Below are 17,807 nucleotides of genomic sequence, written 5' to 3'. Positions count from 1 at the left end.
CAGCACAGCAGACATTTGCTACAGACACCACAGAAAGAAATCACCCTTTTAAAAGTTGCCAGTTTATGATTAACCTCCTGTTACAAAAAACATGGCAAGGGTTCAATTTCACTTGCTAACTACTTCTCTTACGTGCTACAGAAGAAATACACGCAGACACTCCTCCCCCTAAACTTGACACTCACAAAAAGAGGAATTCTCTCACCCTGTTAAAAAACAAGAAGAAAAAAAAAGGCAACAGTGCAAAACCTTCTGCGTGAGAAAGCAAACGCGATCCCTCCTCCTCACAGGTGAGCATCCACACAACCAGCATCCACCTGGGGAGACAAAAAGCAAGGGCTGGAAATTCCCTTCCCCTGGAAAAGGATGGCTTTGAGTGTTTACACCAATTAGAGTTTCAGATTAAAACCAGCTGTTTAAACAGAAGAAGTCCCCAGGGAGACACACTTACAGTATTATTACTAGTTTCTGGTATAAACAGCTTTACATCAATGGAAGTATTTATATTGGTAGAGCTATATGCAAGCTAGCAGGTTAACACTTGTTCAGCTCTATCTTAAATAGATTCACTCAGACCCAGGCAACCTCTCCAGGCACATCACGCCTTGGATCTGCATTACACATGGATATCAAGATGCAACAGGAGAGCTCAATGGCAGAAAAGCAGCACATGGAAATGCCCCACGAGACTCCTGGACACCAGCCTGTGCCAGACAGCCATTCCCACCCAGTATCACCTTGCAGGGTTCACAGAGCAGTCCCATGTCACTCCGTGCACAACAGCTTGCTGCTAGAAACCAGAGGTCAGCTCAGCAGGTGGGCTGGGTGACTGCCACCTGAAGAGAAGCCAGGAGAAAAGAACGGAGAGAACACAGGGGGCAAACATGTAAGTGGGAGAGCTGAGAAATTTCCCTCATGATAATATGGCAAACCTAGGACTTTGTGTGAGGAAAAGAGCGAATGCTAGAGGCTTCTGGAAACACGTGAGAAAGGCTGAATGGGAACAAGAGGCAGACAAAAGTCAGGAGACTTCCAAATTACATGTATGACTAGAGAAAAGAAATGCAGTGCATTTTAGACCAGTGATGTCCAACTTGAGATCCGCAGATGCTTAGGGAATGCACACAGTATTCCTATGTAGAAAAGCAACCCAAATACAGCCACAAATCACAGGGCACAGCTGGTTGACCCCTCTGGCACACACAGCAAGGAGTACCACACATGGGAGCAGGCACCCAGCAGTGCCACGAGGAGTCTATGGGAACAGAGAGATGACAATAAAGGACAAACAACAGAAGCCTCCTCCTTGGGAATGTGCAGGAGAAGCCTGCATCCCAAAGGCTGGGGGCAAAACATCAAGGTGTGCCAGCTCTTGGTCAATGGGATAACCATTACAGAAAGCACAGCAGGCTGCCCTCAGCAGCAGGTAACCCCACAGAGCGCAGGGAGATGGAGGAGCTGCCAGCAGGTCTGCAGGAAGACGTGTGGTCCTCTACTGGGGTGGAAGAACTCAGAGAATGGGCAGGGTTGGAAAGGACCTCAAGGATCATGCAGTTCCAACCCTCCTGTCACAGGCAGGGCCACCAACCTCTACATTTGATACCAGCCCAGGCAGCCCAGGGCCCCATCCAACCTGGCCTTGAACACCTCCAGGGATGGACGGGGCATCCACAGCCTCTCTGGCAGCTGTTCCAGCACCTCACCACTCTCAGTAACTCAGAGATTTTTGAGGACATTACAAAGCCCCTCGGGACGGCTGTGCTCCACTTGCTGCACCGTCCCAACACACCCATGCAGGAAAAGCAGCACGGGGGCCTCCAGAAGCCAGCAAGACCCCCAGTTTGAGCGTTCCTACAGAAGAAACGACAGGCTCCGAGCAACCAAAAGCACCACCTCCCCCCTCCGCATCCCCATGTGCCAATGTTTACGTCGATACGTGCGGCGGATCGAGACGAGCATCGCGCACAGCTGAGCCACGCACCCCCCGCGGGTCGCGGCCCCCGGCAGATGGGCGGCGGCGGCTGGGGGGAGGGAGGCGGCGGCGGAAGGGGGGCACAACAAAAGGCCGCGGGCTGCACAGGGACGGCCCGAGGGCCCCGGCGGCAGAACAGAAGGGGTCGGGACAGGAGGGCGCCCGGCGCCGCCCCCACCCCCCAAACACGGACACACAGACACGCGCTCTCCCCTCAGGGCCGCCCCGAGCCCAGCCGTTCCACCCTTACCTGCGGTCGCTGGGCCCGGCGGGCGCTGGAGGCCGAGCCCCCTATCTCGGCGCTGGCCGGGCCATGGCGGAGGGAGGCGGAGGAGGAGCAGAGGCCGCCGCCGCCACCGCCGCCGCCGCCGCCTCCCCCTCAGGCGCGGTGCTGGCGGGGCGCTGAGGCGGGGTGGGGGGGAGGGGGGCAGCAGCCCCGCGTGCGCGGCCGTTGGCGGCGGGGCGGCGCGCTGCAGCTCGGCGGGAAGGGGAAGGGGAGGGGCGGGGGCCGCGGGAGGGATCCGACGGTCCGAGCTCCCGCGCGCCGCGCCGCCCGGCCGGGCACTTTGTTTGTGTCCCACAGTGCAGCGCGGCGCGGGGGGGCGGGGCCGGGGGGAGGGGCGGGGCCGATGGGATCGCGCGTGCGCAGTGAGCGCGGTTGCGGGGGGTCGCGAACGAGCGGGGAGCGCGGCGGGCGTCTGGCCGTGTGCGCGGGAGCGCCGCGGTTGTGCATCAGCGGGCACGTGGGGCGCCGCGGTGTATGTGTGCATGCACGGATCGGGAGCGTGAACCCTCAGGCAGCGAGCAGTCAGACGGTGCACGCGTGCATTCATTGGGTGCGTGCAAACAGAGCACCTCAGTGCATGCATGAGGGGACCAAAAATGCGTGCATGCATGCACGAACCAGGATTGTGCATACACGCACATCCAGGCACCGTGCGTGCACGTTGCTGCATGAGTGCATGCAAATCATGCACGGTGCACAGCATGCCATCGTCCCAGTGGGTGTGCCGCACACAAATTGCAGCACAAAATTTATTTGAAAAGCGCCTCCTGAAAAGTAGCACAGTGCTCCTGGCTCCCAACCTCCTCAATAGAACCCCTGGGGCCGTTTTTGACTGTTTCTTGCAAAACCAGAGGAAGAACGGAACCCCAGTGGGCTGCAAGATTGCACTCGCTGCTGCTTAAATTTCTCCTTTTGCTTCCCCTGGCTTTGCATTCACACGGAGCTGCATGGTAAGCCTGGTGCATTGCTCTATGCCGATTGCTTTGGTGAAAAACTGGAGTGAAATAGCATCAACTGAAGCAAATTGTGTGCGTGTGAGTACGTGTGCAAAGGTTGCTCTTGCTTTTTTCAGCTGACAAATAAGAGGTTATTTGCAAGGCGAGGAAGAATGCTCACCCTCCAAATTCTGCTCCAAAAATCACACAGCCGGGGGTGTATCATGTTTGCAAATGGAGCGATGGAAAACGTTACAGCCTTAAAGCACTCTGCAAGAGCAGCTCCTGAAGAGCTCAGCCATCCGGCACGGCTTCCTCTGGGGCAGCGCTGCTCTTCCTGCTGCTGAAGCCTTTAGGATTGGGAACATCTGACTTTAGGAGCATGCAAGTCCAGCTCAGAGCGCACGCACAGGAACCGTCCCACCAGGAAGCCACCAGCATGCTGATTGCTACCACTGCAAAATAAAAAAAAAGAAAAGTGCTGCTGGTGCAGCTTTGCTCGCTGCTTCCGCCTGTTTTGCCGCAGGAGGTCCCAGAGCACACTGCTGGGGGCCCTGGGCAGGATGCAGCAGTGCCCATGGGTGTGACACATCCCAGGGTGCTGTATTGCTGCTCATGCTTTAGCACCTTAAAAAGAAATTCACCCCTTGTTGAGCTGCTGGGAAGGGAACTAGAGAACAGCCTGAGAAAAATATTAATAAAAGCCGAGAGGCGATAGGCAGGAAACCCTTTATTGAAAAGGTAAAGGCAGAGTCACAACCAGAGTTGCCCTGAAACTCAAACACAAAGATAAAATCAGAAAATGGTACTTTTTTCCCCTTGCAATGGAAGTCCCGAGCTTGGTTCTGCTGGATCCGTTCTGCAGCTGATGGGATCTGTGCATCCCAAGGGTGACAGCGGGCGCTGCCGGGCCATGCGAGGAGCGACGCTTTGGAGGAGGGACGTGGGAGCAGCATGGTCAAACACAGTCTGTTTTTTTTTTTTCTTAGGGTACAGACAGCTACTGTACAAAACAAACCAGAAATCTGTAATAAATACACAAGAGGCTCAGTACATTGCTACAATCCTTCACTGAAGGGAAACATATATATACACATATATATCCTAATATATAACCTCTTTGATAGATCAGCATAAAGGCTACGTGTTGCTATGGGAAGGCAGGAGCAGACCCCGTGTCCCCAAGCAGGACCCACCAGCCCCCAGTAAAGCCCCAGAAGGCCCAAACTGAGCAGTATTTCTGCAAGGAGCCACCAGCCTGCCTTGGCCATGGGTGGGCGCCTGCAGCTGTGCTGCAGCATTCCTCCTTTGGCATCCCAGGGGCAAAACAAAGGGCACAGCGTGGGGTCTGATGCAGCAGGGAGCTTTCTGCATAGGGGAAGCGCTGCAGAGCAAATGTGAAAAGCTGGAAAGGCCTTTACGGGCTGCAGAGCTCCTATACATGCAGACATTTTCCTTGGCACTGTCTCAGGCTGAAATATCTGCCCCATCCTAAATGGATGCTGCTTACACTGCTGGAGAGGAAACACATGCTTGCCTTTGAGTTAAAACCCTCTCAGCTGCAAAGCGGAAAAGAAAACAACCCAGCGAGGCTACATGACTTTAGCATCCAGCTATTTGTTAGAGCGAGAGGCCTTAAATTCCTGGAGATTAATTAGCAGACAGAGAACATTGCCCGAAGGTAGGTCTGAACTGCAGCCCAAGCAGCCCTGGATCCAGACTGCGCAGCTGGCTTTTGTTTTTGGCTTTTCTCAGAAAGAGCCCAGCCAAAACGTTCAGCCCCTGCACTCCTTGGTTCTGCAGCCCTTGGTGTCACTCACAGAGGGGTTCGTGTCCCTCCTAGGGGATGGATTTTACATCACAGCTTTGGCCAGGGCTCTCCTTCTGGCCCCATCTCAGACCTGCACGGTGGGCACTGTAGTGGGGAAGAGTCCACGTGAATTTTGAAGTGACCTCCCTTGCTCCAAGCACCCAGTCTGCATCCCCTCTCCTGAATCTACATCTCATTCCAAAATTCTGTGTCTCCTCCAAAAATCTGCATCCTTCTCCAGAATCTCAATCCCTCTCCAAAATGTGCATCCTTTCCAAAATCTGCATCCCTCTCATCCTTGCAGCTGCCCAGATTCACATCTCCATGCAGTGAATGACAGCAGAGCCTCCTTGCAGACAAGGCAACCTCTCCGCTTGAAAAGCCTCCATCCTGCTGTAACAATGAGGACAAAAGCGATTCCCCCCAAGGCACGGTTTGCAATATGGACCTGCTGTTCGGTCACTTCCATGCTGGCAAAACAATTGCATCATGCTCAGCCCTTCTTGCAAAAGCTCCCTCCCGTGTGCAGGGCAGGATCGAGCAGCTCCTGCACCAAGAGCAGCTCCATGAGGCAGCTTCATTTTGCAAATGGGGAAAGTCGAGTGTAGCAAAAAACCCCCTAATATCCACCCAGCATGCGATGTCAGTGACAAAACATTTGCAAATTCCAGCCCTGCTCCCAAGGCTCTGGCTGCTGCCAGCACACATCCAGCGAGAGGCAATTGCTTCAAAAGGGGAGAGGTCAGTGAGTGAGCAGCATCTGCAGCACGGCCAGAGCGTCTGGGCTGGGAGAGGAGCTGCAGCCCTGTGGGACTCCCTGTTGGAGCTTCCAGGCCCAGATGGAGCCAAATGCTAGGGCTGAGCATCCTCGGGTGTCCTGGGCTCGAGGGATTGGGGCTGAGCAGTGGTACCGGTTGGGTCTCATCTCCAAAATGAAAAGCACAGCTGGTAAAGTGAACGTGTGGCAGGCAGAGCCAAGAGGATGGGAGAGGGGATGTGGGCGCAGCCAAATGTTTGCTCTGCAGGGGAACAGGGACAGCAACAGGCATTTCGCAGCCAGAGCGCCGCAGAGCTTTAATTAATCCTTGGGGCAACCGTGCAAGTGGGAACAGGGGTGGGATCGTTTTATACTGGGGAAATGGAGGTGAGGAGATACGTGTTCCTGGTGGGGCTGCAGCTCAGGGAGGAACAGTGGCTGTGGGGGATGTTTGGAGGCAGAGCTCTGGCACCTCCTGGGTTATAAATCCAGCAGAAGCCGCCACGACCGCCTATAGCCCAGCCCTCGGCTGATTCCCTTCCAGCCACACGAGCCACTTATCTCCAGCTGAAAAACCACAGCTGATAAAATGCTCAACACACCCACACTGCTGCATGGCAGGGACAGCGACCTCAGCTGCACAACAACGCTTTTGCAAAGAAGCCCCAATTTCACCACGTCCCACACCACCACCACCCACCCCATCTCTCCTGAACCCGCAGCCCCAACCAGCCAAAAAGGAAAGGGCACAAATAAGTGATTCCTCCCTGTTTTGCTGCCCTTATTCCCCCATCTGAGGTAGACGAACCGCCGGGCTTCCAGCAGCTCTCGTCCTCAAGCAAGCCTGCGGCACAGTGGCACTCGGTGGCCTGTGTCCCCAGCCCTGTGCCCCGCTGTCCCCACTCAGCACTGCCGCAGCAGGCAGGTGGCAGTGGCTGGCGGTGGCCCTGGGGAGCTGCATTTCTCTGGGGCGATGACGGTGCCGGTGTAGTGGATGCAGGAAGCATTGCGTGTCCGCACGCCCTCACCACACGTCTGGGAGCACGGCGACCAAGGGCCCATGCGCCAGAGAGGGCATGGGATGTCACCACAGGGTTTGATGTCCTCAGGCTTGAGGGCTCGGTCGCAGGTGGCTGAAGGTTGGCCTTCGACATCCCGGCACTCCACTGTCCGTCTCTGCCAGCCAGAGCCACAGGTCTTGGAGCACTCGGACCAGTCGCCCAGCACCCACTGCGAGGTGAGCATTGGGCGGATGACGTTGGCCGACTTCTTCTCTTTGTCCTTCTGCTTGCTGAAGGGGACATCTTTAGGGATGAAGAAGGTGTACTTGACTTTGGGTGGGAAGACCTCGCTGGCAATGGTCAGCAGTTGGACGGTCAGGGGCTCCGGGAGCTGCCGGAAGCTCTGCAGCCTCTCCAGAGTCGTCATGGAGCCGCTGTACTTGAGGATGGTGCCCTTAATGAGGATGTCCTGCTCCATGGCCGAGATGGCGAAGTCACCGTTCAGCAGGTACCTGCCCTCCAGGGTCCTCAGGGCCAGGTAGTTCCCGTCGTGGCGCACCCCGCGGTGGCTGCGCTGCTTGATGTCAATGTTGGTTGCCCCAGCTGGGATGGTGACAATGTCATTGTAGCCATACCTGCATGGGGTGAGGGGACATGGTTATTTTCCTGGCCTTTCCAAGGGGGATCGTGGCTCTGAAGCCATCTCTCAGTACCCAAGAGCACTGCAGAACTGGCAACACTGCAGTTGTGCCAGATGTGCGCTAGGCTGGAAGGATTTACTAAATTAAACACAAAAATGAGCAATGCAATCAAACAAATAAGCACAATTATCAGCCTTGGTAGGAAACTACGTTTCCCCTGCTCCCCTTTGTTTGACACGGCTGCAGCATTTGGCACGAAAAGCCAAGGTGCCCCCATGGCTTTGTCAGTGCTGATGGCACAGGGGGACAGGCGAGCTGGGCACTGCTGGCATCGCGTGCGTTGGCCAGATGTCCCTGCTCACATCCAGTCAGGAGCCAAACAGTTAACAGCACAGCCACCTCCGATCTTGTTGGTGCCAACTGGAAAGCCTTTCCTAGAAAACAGCAAGAACTAGGGCAGCAAAAATACTGCTCACCGCAGGCGGACATCGCTGCACCAGGCACCCCAGGCTCCTCTCGGAAGGATTGGCAGCCCCATCCCGAAGCCAAGAGCTCCATTTGAGGATACTGTGCTGGAGGAGTTTTTTCTGCAGAGCATGACCCTTGGGAACACTTTGCTTTTCTCTTGGCTCAGGGCTGCGTCCCTGCGTGCCCCCAGTGCTGCAATGCTGCCTGGTGACAGTGACAAAATGCCACCCTGGCACCCCATCCCCCCACATGAATCACGCCGTGGAGCTGGCAGGGGGCTCTCACACATTCCCCAGGTTGACGCTGCGGTCAGGAATTATGGTCAGAGTATTTTGGAACAAAGCCTCAGGGTCAAAGCCTGCTCTCAGTCGCCCTGGCCTCCATAACCCCGATCTTAATGGGATCTCTTCTTGGCTGTAGCTACCACGCTAATCTCTCTTTAGTCAACCACAAACAATTCATAGGAGAATGGAAGCTCCATTCATCTGGCTCCCTGGAAGGAAACCATTTAGGAAATCTAATTTGACTGAGTGAGTCACCTCGCCGCATGGAATTGGATGTGCTGGGCTTTGTTACTATCTGTTCAGCAAAAGCCTCTGCGGGACGCATTAACTCCAGCTCTGTGACAAAGCAGCAAAGATTTTGGGCAGCAGAAAGGGCTGCCCACATCCTGGGACCTTATGGAGCGGAGGATTTTTGATATTCCTAGTAAAGGGGAATGAGAGGGGGATGGTTTCCTGAGCATCATGCTGGTTTGCAGCAGAGAGAAGCAGGAACGAGTTTTGCTGCACGAGAGCAAAACGCACCACGTCAAACATGCAGCTCACCCTTGTGCAACACAACACCTTTCAGAGCTGCATCCTGAGCAGCACCGTGCAGACACAGCAGAGCAGAGCAGCGGGGACACGTGGGGTCTGTGCAGGGGAGCCCAGCTGTGGAAACGCTGCCTCTGCTCTTTGCTAAGCCCTGACTCGATCTCGTTTCCTTTGCGGCGAGCGTAGGAAGCGCTTACGCAGACATTGGGCTTTGTGAACATCTGCCCAGCACCCCTGGGCTGCCCGCCGGCACGGAGCAAGCAAAGCTCCTCGGCCAGATGTTGCCGGGTCAGGAGCTCCGCAGAGCCAAAGCAGCTTTTCCAATCACAGCCACAAGAGGAACAAATGTCTCTGTGCTCCTTTCCTACAGCCTGATGCTGCTTTTCCCCCCTGCCCATCTCCAGGGACTGCTCTCCCCTGTGCCTTACTTGGATCGGTTGAGTGAGCCGGATATTTTCCTGCAGGTTGAGCCGTTGCCACCACACACCCCGCACTTGTCCAGTTTCTTGGAGGACCCAACGACGTGATCACAGCCGGCCTTGATGCACTGCCCATGCACACAGATGGACAGGGTCTCCGGACCACACAGCGTCCCATCTATCACCTGGGGAGAGCGAACAAGGAGCGTGGAATTTGCAGGAATTTGCTCTGAAATGGGTATAAAGATGGACTTTGGGAACTGATGTCGTGAGATATCTTACTTTGGGCTCAAAGACTTTAAACTCGCTCCTTCCCCTGGCTCGGCAGAAGAGCTTGCAGCGGTCCCGGGGGGACACCCCTGCGTACTTGGGGACCCACTCCAGCCGGTTCCCCTCCAGATCTGTGAAGTTGTAGCTGTTGTATTTCTCACACTGCTGCTCCCGAAAGCTCTTGCCTAAAAGGAAAGGCAAAACAATGACCCAAAAGCACCATGCTGCGAGTAAGGAGCTCTCATCCTCCTCAGCAGAGATCTGGGAGAGATGTGAGAACGGTGGAAGCACACAGAAAGGAAGATGCTGCTTGTATCCAACGGACTGCAGGGCAATCACGGGGTGCAAGAAAAAAGCACGGGGAGCGGGTGAACGTGCCTTTGGGAACAGCAGGGAGCTTACCATCCTGCGGGCACTCGTCGGTGTGGCACGACTGGTAACGGGTGCGCTGGCCCTCGCAGTAGCGGCCGCCGTGCTGTGGCCGGGGATGATCGCAGTGGCGATGGGAGAACTGCACGCCACCACCGCACGTCCTTGAGCACGAACCCCATGGGCTCCATGCACCCCAGCCGCCATCAACCGCCGGCTGCAAGAGGCCACGAGAAGCTGCCAGGGTGGAAAAAGTGCAACCATCCCCCCCCTCCGCCCCCAGATCCTCTCCCCGTGCCGCAGACCGGGGCCCTGATCCAGCAAAGCACTTAAGCGCGTGCTTTGCATGAAGCTATTGCTGGTGTGCACGGGTTCGTGTGCTGGAAGCCTGCAGTTTGCTGACTGGCTCAGGCATCGCTGCTAATTCCTCCGGTAAAGCAATGCAAATAAATCAGTTTAATCAGAGTTAATTGCAGAACTGCTTGCTGTGGTTAGGACTAGTCTGGTCCTATGATCCTCTATGAGCTCTCTCCTGGTTTTGGCTGGGAGGGAGTTAATTTTCTTCGCAGTGATTGGTATGATGCTGTGTTTTGGATTTAGCAGAAAAACAATGTGGATGTGCTGCACAGAGCCAAGGACCTTTCACTCCTTGTGCTGCCCTGCCAGCAAAGGGGCCGTGAGGAGATGAGGAGCTGGGAGGGACAGAACTGAGACAGCTGACCCAAACCAGCCAAAGGAACGTCCCATACCATGCTGAGCAATAAAACTAGGGGGAGCCGGCTTGGGGGGTCACCGGTGCTTGGGGATCAGTCAGCAGGTGGTAAATATATCCATATATAAAAACACACAAATATAGAGAGGTGCAACCCCACCCCTGTCCTGCAGTACCTGGGGCTGCAGCGCATCCTGTGGCAGGCAGGCTCCATCCCAGCACAGCCCACCACCTGTGCAGGGGGTGCCATCAGCCCATGGCAGGCTGCCGTTCTTGGTGTGGCACAGCGGCTCCCCACTGCTGGTCCTACACCACAGCTGGGCACAGATGTCCTCCTCCGTGGTGTTGGGGCAGTGCTGGAAGTCTTTGCCAAAGATCTGCTGGCACTGCTGGTCCAGGCTGTACAGCGCTCCTCGGCCAGGCAGCTCCGAGGGCAGAGAGAGGGCTTGGGCTGGGGCGTCAAGCAAGCAGTCACCTGCAAGCAGCAAGGAGGGGCATGGATCAGGATGGAGGTGCACTGGGGTTTGGTCCCATGGGTAACACCAAGAAGAGGACACTGAGATGGGATGAATGCCCCATCCCTGGAGATTTCCAAGGTCAGGTCGGACCAGGCACTGAGCATCTGATTGAGCTGTAGGTATCTGGGAAGTTGGGCCAGGTTCCTTCAAACTCAAACAGTTCTAAGACAATAAGGGGACAGAGCTCAGCCAGTGTTCTGACTGAGCCCTCTTCACCCTCTAGAGTTTGTAACGAGCCCAAGCAATCAAGAAAAATGCTTTAAATTCTGCTGAGCTGAGCCTTACCGTGCCCTCCATCCAGGAACTCAGTGAGGTACATGGCACTGCATGGGGACCAGGGCTGGCTCTTGTTCAGGTGGACAAAGAGCGGGGCCATCATATGATGCTTGCCCAGAGGCCCAAAGAGCCGCTCACAGGTCTTGGAGTCGTCGTGGGGCATGCTGAGCACGTGGCCTGCAGAGCAGAGGGCATCTCGTATTAGTTATCAGCCTTTTTCTGTTGCTGCAAATGCTTTTTGCTTCCAGAACAGAAGCAATCATAGAATCATAAAGGTTGGAATAGACCACTGAGATAAAAAAAAAAAGCACAAAAGCTCCACAAAGGCACACATTACCCAGCTCGTGAGCCAGCGTGTAGGCAGCCTGCAGCCCCTCATCCTCGATCACCGAGCAGCTTTTGTTGCGGTCACACATGGTGCCGATATCCGCCACCCCCAGCGTGTCACAGCCTTGATGCCCACAGAAATCCTGTTGGGAGACAGCACCCGAGAAGGCTGAGCAAACCAAAATTCCACATCCTGAATGCACTAAACTCCCGAATCGGCTTGATTTGTGCCAACTGGAAGCTCCATCCCTTGTGATAGGAGCTCTCCCCTCTCTCCGCGCTATCTCAAAGCCTCGTCTCCCCCAGCGTCCGCACCAAGGGACCCCCAGACCTGTCGGGTGAGCAGGATGGCTGTGTCATAGTGCTCAGGGTGCCGGTCGCTTGGTGGGTTGAACTGCTGCTGCCAGCTGCAGAAGTTGCGGAGGGTGAGGCCACCGTTGTCCGACACCTCCGGCCCTGCTGCCTCCTCATCCACCACCAGCACCTTCACCACCACCAGGTTGACGGCATTCTTCAGGCTGGGGTGCTTGTAGATGCGAGCTGCCATGGACATCAGGGTCAGGACGTGGTTCTGTAAGAGGGAGATAGCTGGGGTGAAATCTCTACACAGGGGTGTGGTGTATCTGCCACCTTCTCTTATTTGTGTACAATCGTAGAATCATTTGGGTTGGAAAAGACCTTTAAGGCCATCGACTGTGACTGTTAGCCTACTTATCTTTACTAGGAAAGGAGAAATCAAACCCATTTATGGAGTCTACCACATCCAAACAGTCATAGATCCACTTAGGCTGATGGACTGGGTGTTACCATTCCTATACGCAACGCTGTGCACCCTGAGCCTGCAGAAGCCACGGGCACAGCAGCGTCACTTCATTTTCTGCCTTCACACCCAGCACCGCTGCTCTTTAAGGACAGTTCTGGGCCATGCAGAGCAGCCACAAGGCCAAGCCATGCGTTACCCCTCCCCACCACAGCCTGAGCTCCTGACTGGGGCTGTGGGGCTCCCACACCAAGGCTTTGCCCAGCAGCGTCCTCCACTCAGCAGCCCAACAGCCGGCGATGACTTCATACATCAAATGCGCCAGCACCGTCCTGGCTGATGTAAACATCTTATCAGAGCATCGAAATTCCTCTTCTGCTTGGCACGCATTCACAGACCCGGAGTCATGAGAAAAAAATGCGCGATTACACAACAGCGAGTGTTGTGAAAGAGAAAGTGGCTTCTCTCGTCCCCAGACGGATTGCCCGCCCGTCTCGCTGCAGTACCAGCATCGCTCTGAGAGCTCCCAGATGGGATAGGGAGCACGTCCATGGAACCTTCCCATCAGCAGATGTCTTGCTTCAGCAATTGCAGCTGAAGCCTTTCTTGGGCTGTGATAAAACAGCGGCCCCAGAGAGGCTAGTGGGAGCACAGCAGACTCTATTTAGACTGGCCGCTGCTCCATGACATGGCTCACATCCCAGCCAAAGCATGCAACAAGTGTCATGGAAAAGTCACCATGCAGATGAGGTCCCTGTGAGTGCAACCAATTAGAATCACACAGCCAGTAGGGTTGGAAAAGACCTCTGAGATCCTCAACCCACCCCACTGCCCACATCCCTCGGTGCCACATCCCTATGTTATGGAACACCCCAAGGGATGGTGATCCCTCCCTGGGCAGCTGTGCAGTGCAGCACTGCTCTTTCAGAAGATAAATTTTTCCTTAAATCCAATCTGAAGCCATTTGCTGCAGGGGATGAGGGATTTGTTTACCCCATAGGGGAGACCAACCTACAAGCAGCATAAAGCATTCCCAAAATTGCCCCCTGGAGCTTCCATAGCCCCGGACACGACTCTGTAGGGTTACGCCAAGCCAAGGAATTATTCCAGCAGTGGGAATGGGGAGCTCAGAAAACACCCACCTGCCTGCCCTTCATCTACAAAGCTCCAGAAAGAGCTGGAAGGATGGAAAGCGAACCGAACAAACAGCTATTTAGCACAGATTAAAAGGTCAGATTCACTTGTTCCACCATCTGGTGTCTATTTATACCCATCTTCAGAACAAGTGGGAGCCCGCTGGGTTTTGGGTGGCTGCTGCAGTGCTCCGGGGAGAGCAGCAGCACACCTGCATCTCCTTGCTGCAGCCAAGGGCTGGGAGCTGGGGCTGAACATGAGCCCTTTGGCCCCATGATTAGGCTCAGCAAGGAAAAAATAAATAAGACAGAGCATAGAGAACTGAAGCGATTGCTCACAACTTGTCAGCATTGAAGGATTTCACTTTTCAATACAACCTCTTGCAAAATCCCTACGTATGTTCTTCTTCAAAGGAAGCATTAGGAAGTCTGCAGAGAGCCCCAAACTGGTTTTTGTTGTCCTTTTTTTCTTTAAAAATAGTGTTTCCGCAGGGGAGAAACCGTGCTTAGACACCATTACTGTGGTATGCACATGATGGTCCAACACCCATGCAGGAGGGCAGCAGGGTGCAGCTTCCTCCCAGCTCCCAGCAGGACCAACAACAGGAGAGCTGCTGCGTCCAGCTTGGAGTGGGGCTGTAGGTTTGTTTGTTTGTTCATAAGGTCACCTTCTTGTTTTCCCCTCCCTGGAAGCCAGCAGCTTTGCAAGGGGAAAAGAAATGCTGAGATTTCTGGAGCACAGACAGATGGAAGGAAGAAAACACAGGGCCAGATGAGAGGGCTGCCCGGCTATTGGAAACAATGCACACAGACATCCCAGCTTGCTTTCCTGTCCCAAAACATCTGCTTGCAGCCCCCCAGCTCAGATACCCTGCAAAATCAGGGCCTTTGCCTCCAGGCCACACAGGCAGCAGGTCTGAGCATCGCAGAGGTAGCAGCAGGACCCTGGCTGTGGTCAGCGATCCCACGTGCCAATCTTAGAGAGAAGGGATTGCAACAGCACTCCTAAAACCTCATAAATCTGCCTGCAAAAACCGCAGAAGTCAGGAGAGGAATCCCGGCTTAATCAGCCCGACCCAGTTCTGCTGTGCTCCCCCACGTGCCGGCCCTTTACAGCAAGGGTTGCAGATTCTTTGCTTGCAAGGAGAGCGGCCGGCAGCCACCCGTCTGCAGGGGGAGGCTCAGGGAACGTCTCATCTGCACCCAAGAGATGAGAGAAATCCCACCGCAGGAATCCGGCCCTGCTGCCAACTGGCTGGGGATGCTGCAGCCACTTCCACAACTGTGTGCTGCTGGTGTCCCGGAGCATCCCAAGCACTGCAGCATCGCTCTGCAGGTGCACAGCACGGAAACGGCCCCTGCAGCACCTCCTGCCTCTGCTCCCAGTTCTCCCCAGCCCCATCTCTACGATCCTCAGCTCAGAGCAATGCCCAGATCCCACATCTCAGCCCTGGTTTTGCTGTCACTTTGTAATTTCTTCCTGGTTTATGTGAGTACCAATTCTGCCTCCATCAAGCTCTTGTTATCTAAATTAGGTTAACAGCTGAGTTATAATGGCTCAATCCATGACACAGATTGATTAAAAATAAATCACTAATAGCATTTCCCTAATAACAGAATGGCATTGATTGTAATTTGCAATGCTTGAATGCATCTCATGGTGACTATCTTCTGCTTGTTCTCTTACAGCTTATGCAAGAAACTAACAGGGAATGCAAACCATGCTTGTGACCTTTAGTAAGTATGATTACGGGAAGAGAAGTCACAGCAGAAATATGAAAGGGTGCTTTGGACTCAACATTCCTGCTGCCTGGGCATCTCCTTGTAACATCACCAACACTTGTTGGCTCCCCAGCCCCAGCTCCCAGCTTTAAGGAGCAGCAAGCAGCTGCTGGGTCTCTGGAGTTGGGACTTTCTCCCTATGTTTGTGCTGCTGAGAAGATCTTAGGGGAGAAATCCATGCCGTAAGAGCTGCCACATGACTGGCAAGGTTTTCTCCCAAATTCTGAAATGTTAGCATTCTGTTCATCCTGAGTGTTATCTCTGGAACTTTCCTTCCAATTGAGAAGCACTCAGCGATGCTGCAAAGATATTGCTTTCTGGGACAAAGGAGATGGGGAAAAAGGGAGCTGGGCAGACTGGAAAATAATTAAGGTAATTAAGGAGGAAGCTGCTGTGCATCTGCCCTGTGGTATCGCCCACACTCTGGGGCACAGCACCAGTGCTCCCACCCCATGCAGCTCAGCAGCTCTGCAAAGTGGGATTTTGCTTTTTCCTCAGCTGGGCATTCGTGCAATTCCCCCCAAAATGCCTTAGCTGTAGCAGAATGCAGACCCCTGTGTGCTGTGCAGCATCCACTGCTCCTCCATCCTCTGCAATGAGGATTCTGAGCTCTCTGGAGCTCCAGAGCCCAGCCTGGGGTTACGAAAGCAAAAGTTGCAAAGCGCAAAACCTGAGTGCTGCTGAGCAGCTGAAATCAGCTGGAGCACCAGGGCTTCACATTCCTCAGGGTCAGGCACTGTCTGAGCAGGGCTTTAATGAAAGCTCTGCTTTAATAGGAATGGAGAAATGGAGGGAGACCTGGAGAGGAAAAAAAAAAAAAAAAAAAACAGACGAAGCAGCAAAGCCACAGTGCCAAAGTGCAGATGATGGTTTCAGGTGCTCCAGCTACAAGGACTGCTCCCCCTGCCCCATACCCAACCAGTCCAGAGGATGAGCAACTTCAGTGCATGGTCACCAGTGACAAACACCCAAAGATTTCAGCAACATTTGGACCTGAAGACCTAAACAAGCCTTCATGCAACCACACAGCAGCACTTGGGGCACAGCACAGCACGGGGCTGCAGACAGCCTGCAGGCAAGAGATGGGGAAACTGAGACACGTGGAGGAGGTGGCCTCCCTCAAATCAAGGACCGGAGCTGCTCACCACTGAGAGCAGCTTTGATCAGCCCTAGCACCCCTCGCAGCACCGCAGTCTCGCAGCCTCCGCTCGGCTGCAGCAGGTGGCTCGGGCGCAGGGCTGCGATGCTCACGGAGCTCAGCGCATCACCCGGCAGCGCAGCTCCGACCCGACGGAAGGAATGGCTTTAAGACCCTCTGTCCCTCCGCCGCGGGGACACGGAGCAGAAGGGGCATCGCCGCGCTCCTCGGGATGGATGCTGGTTTGCAAAGGATGCCCCACACACAGAACCTCTCCTCTTCCCGTTACGGGGTGGTAGACCCCCACCCGGAGCCGAGTGGGGGCACGGCGAGCTTGAGAGAGGGAACAGGAGAAAAAAAGAGGGAGGGGAAAACGAGGGAACAGATGGGGATAGAGGGACACAGGCAGGAGGTGACAGAGAGGCAGCAGAGACGGAGACAGGAGAGGACAAGAGGGGACAGACGCGGTGGGAACGGGGAAGCGGACAAGAAAGGACAGGAGCGACAGGAATGGATGGGGGAGAAAATCGCCCCCGGAGGAACGGAGAGGATGGGGAAAGTAGGGAAGGAACGGCAGCGGGGACGGGAGGGACCACCGGCAGCCCTTACCTCCACGTCCTCCCCGTAAAAGCGCACCATGGACGCATCGGCCACCAGCAGCGTCTCCACGTAGCGCGCCTCGGAGATGAAGCGCCGGGCGCGGCGGAGCGGCTGCCCGGGAGCGGTTTCGGGCCGGGGCTGCGATCGAGTCGGGGCCGGCGGGGCGGCGCGGCGCTGGAGGCGGTGCGGGCGGCGCCAGGGCGGGCCGGGAGCGGGCGGCCCGAGAGGCTGCAGCGCGTACGCCGCCCCGTCGAGCAGGAAGGCGGCGCGGAGCCCGGCACCGCAGCGGCTGAGCACGGCGGGAGCGTCGGGACGCCCTTCGACGGTCCCGGCGTAGAAGCAGCCCCGGCGAGGAGCGGCCCGGCCCGGCGGCCGTCGGCCTCCCAAGCGCTGCAGGCGGAGGCGCGGGGCGAGGAAAGAGGCGTCGGGTCGGAGGCGAAGCACGACGGCGCGGCCGAAAGCGGCCAGGCGCAGCGCCAGCTGTCCCGGCGGAGCGGGCAGGCGGGCGGGCAGCAGCGGCTGCGCCTCTCGCGGCGGCGGAGGCAGCGCCCAGGCGTGGCACAGCAGCAGCAGGTGGAGCGGAGCCCGCCCGCCCAGCAGCGCCCGCCGCCCCATCCCGGCCCCGCCGGGCTCCCGGCCCTCGGCCCCGCGCTGCCTCCCCCGCAGCCTCCGCGCCGGCTGCGGAGCCCGCTGTATTTATACTTTCTCCCCCGGCTTTGACATAAGAGGTTTATTTTTGATCTCTCGCTGTTCTCCCCACTCCCCTCCCCTGCCAGCCAGAGGCCGGGGGAGGAGGAGAAGTGAAAGAGAAAAAAAAA

General features: G+C 55.8%; 2 protein-coding genes across 5 annotated transcripts in view; both read right to left on the bottom strand.

Annotated features, from left to right (window-relative positions):
• Positions 1-2,368, bottom strand: part of ZBTB44 (zinc finger and BTB domain containing 44) — a 37,504-nt gene extending 35,136 nt beyond the window's left edge. For 2 of the 4 annotated variants that reach the window (XM_052697543.1, XM_052697544.1), the window contains exon 1: positions 2,223-2,366. The gene's annotated coding sequence lies outside the window, so the exon portion shown is untranslated. Of the gene's footprint in view, positions 1-2,222 lie in introns of all 4 variants that reach the window. The other 2 variants (XM_052697545.1, XM_052697546.1) reach the window with 2 other exon arrangements.
• A 1,542-nt stretch (positions 2,369-3,910) lies between these two features.
• On the bottom strand, positions 3,911-17,604 carry ADAMTS8 (ADAM metallopeptidase with thrombospondin type 1 motif 8). The gene is made up of 9 exons (XM_052697316.1): positions 16,999-17,604; positions 11,908-12,147; positions 11,587-11,719; positions 11,259-11,426; positions 10,632-10,930; positions 9,777-9,960; positions 9,387-9,559; positions 9,114-9,289; positions 3,911-7,396 (listed from the first exon to the last, which is right to left on the bottom strand). The coding sequence occupies exons 1-9, from the start codon at positions 17,602-17,604 to the stop codon at positions 6,664-6,666; spliced, it is 2,712 nt and encodes a 903-aa protein (XP_052553276.1). The 3' UTR covers positions 3,911-6,663.
• Between the last annotated feature and the right edge of the window lie 203 nt (positions 17,605-17,807).

The sequence above is a fragment of the Tympanuchus pallidicinctus genome, unplaced genomic scaffold (genome assembly GCF_026119805.1).
Source record: "Tympanuchus pallidicinctus isolate F22 unplaced genomic scaffold, pur_lepc_1.0 scaffold30, whole genome shotgun sequence".
Lineage (NCBI taxonomy): Eukaryota > Metazoa > Chordata > Aves > Galliformes > Phasianidae > Tympanuchus > Tympanuchus pallidicinctus.
The sequence above is the reverse complement of the archived record's forward strand: the minus strand, read 5'-3'. Positions and strand labels throughout refer to the sequence as shown.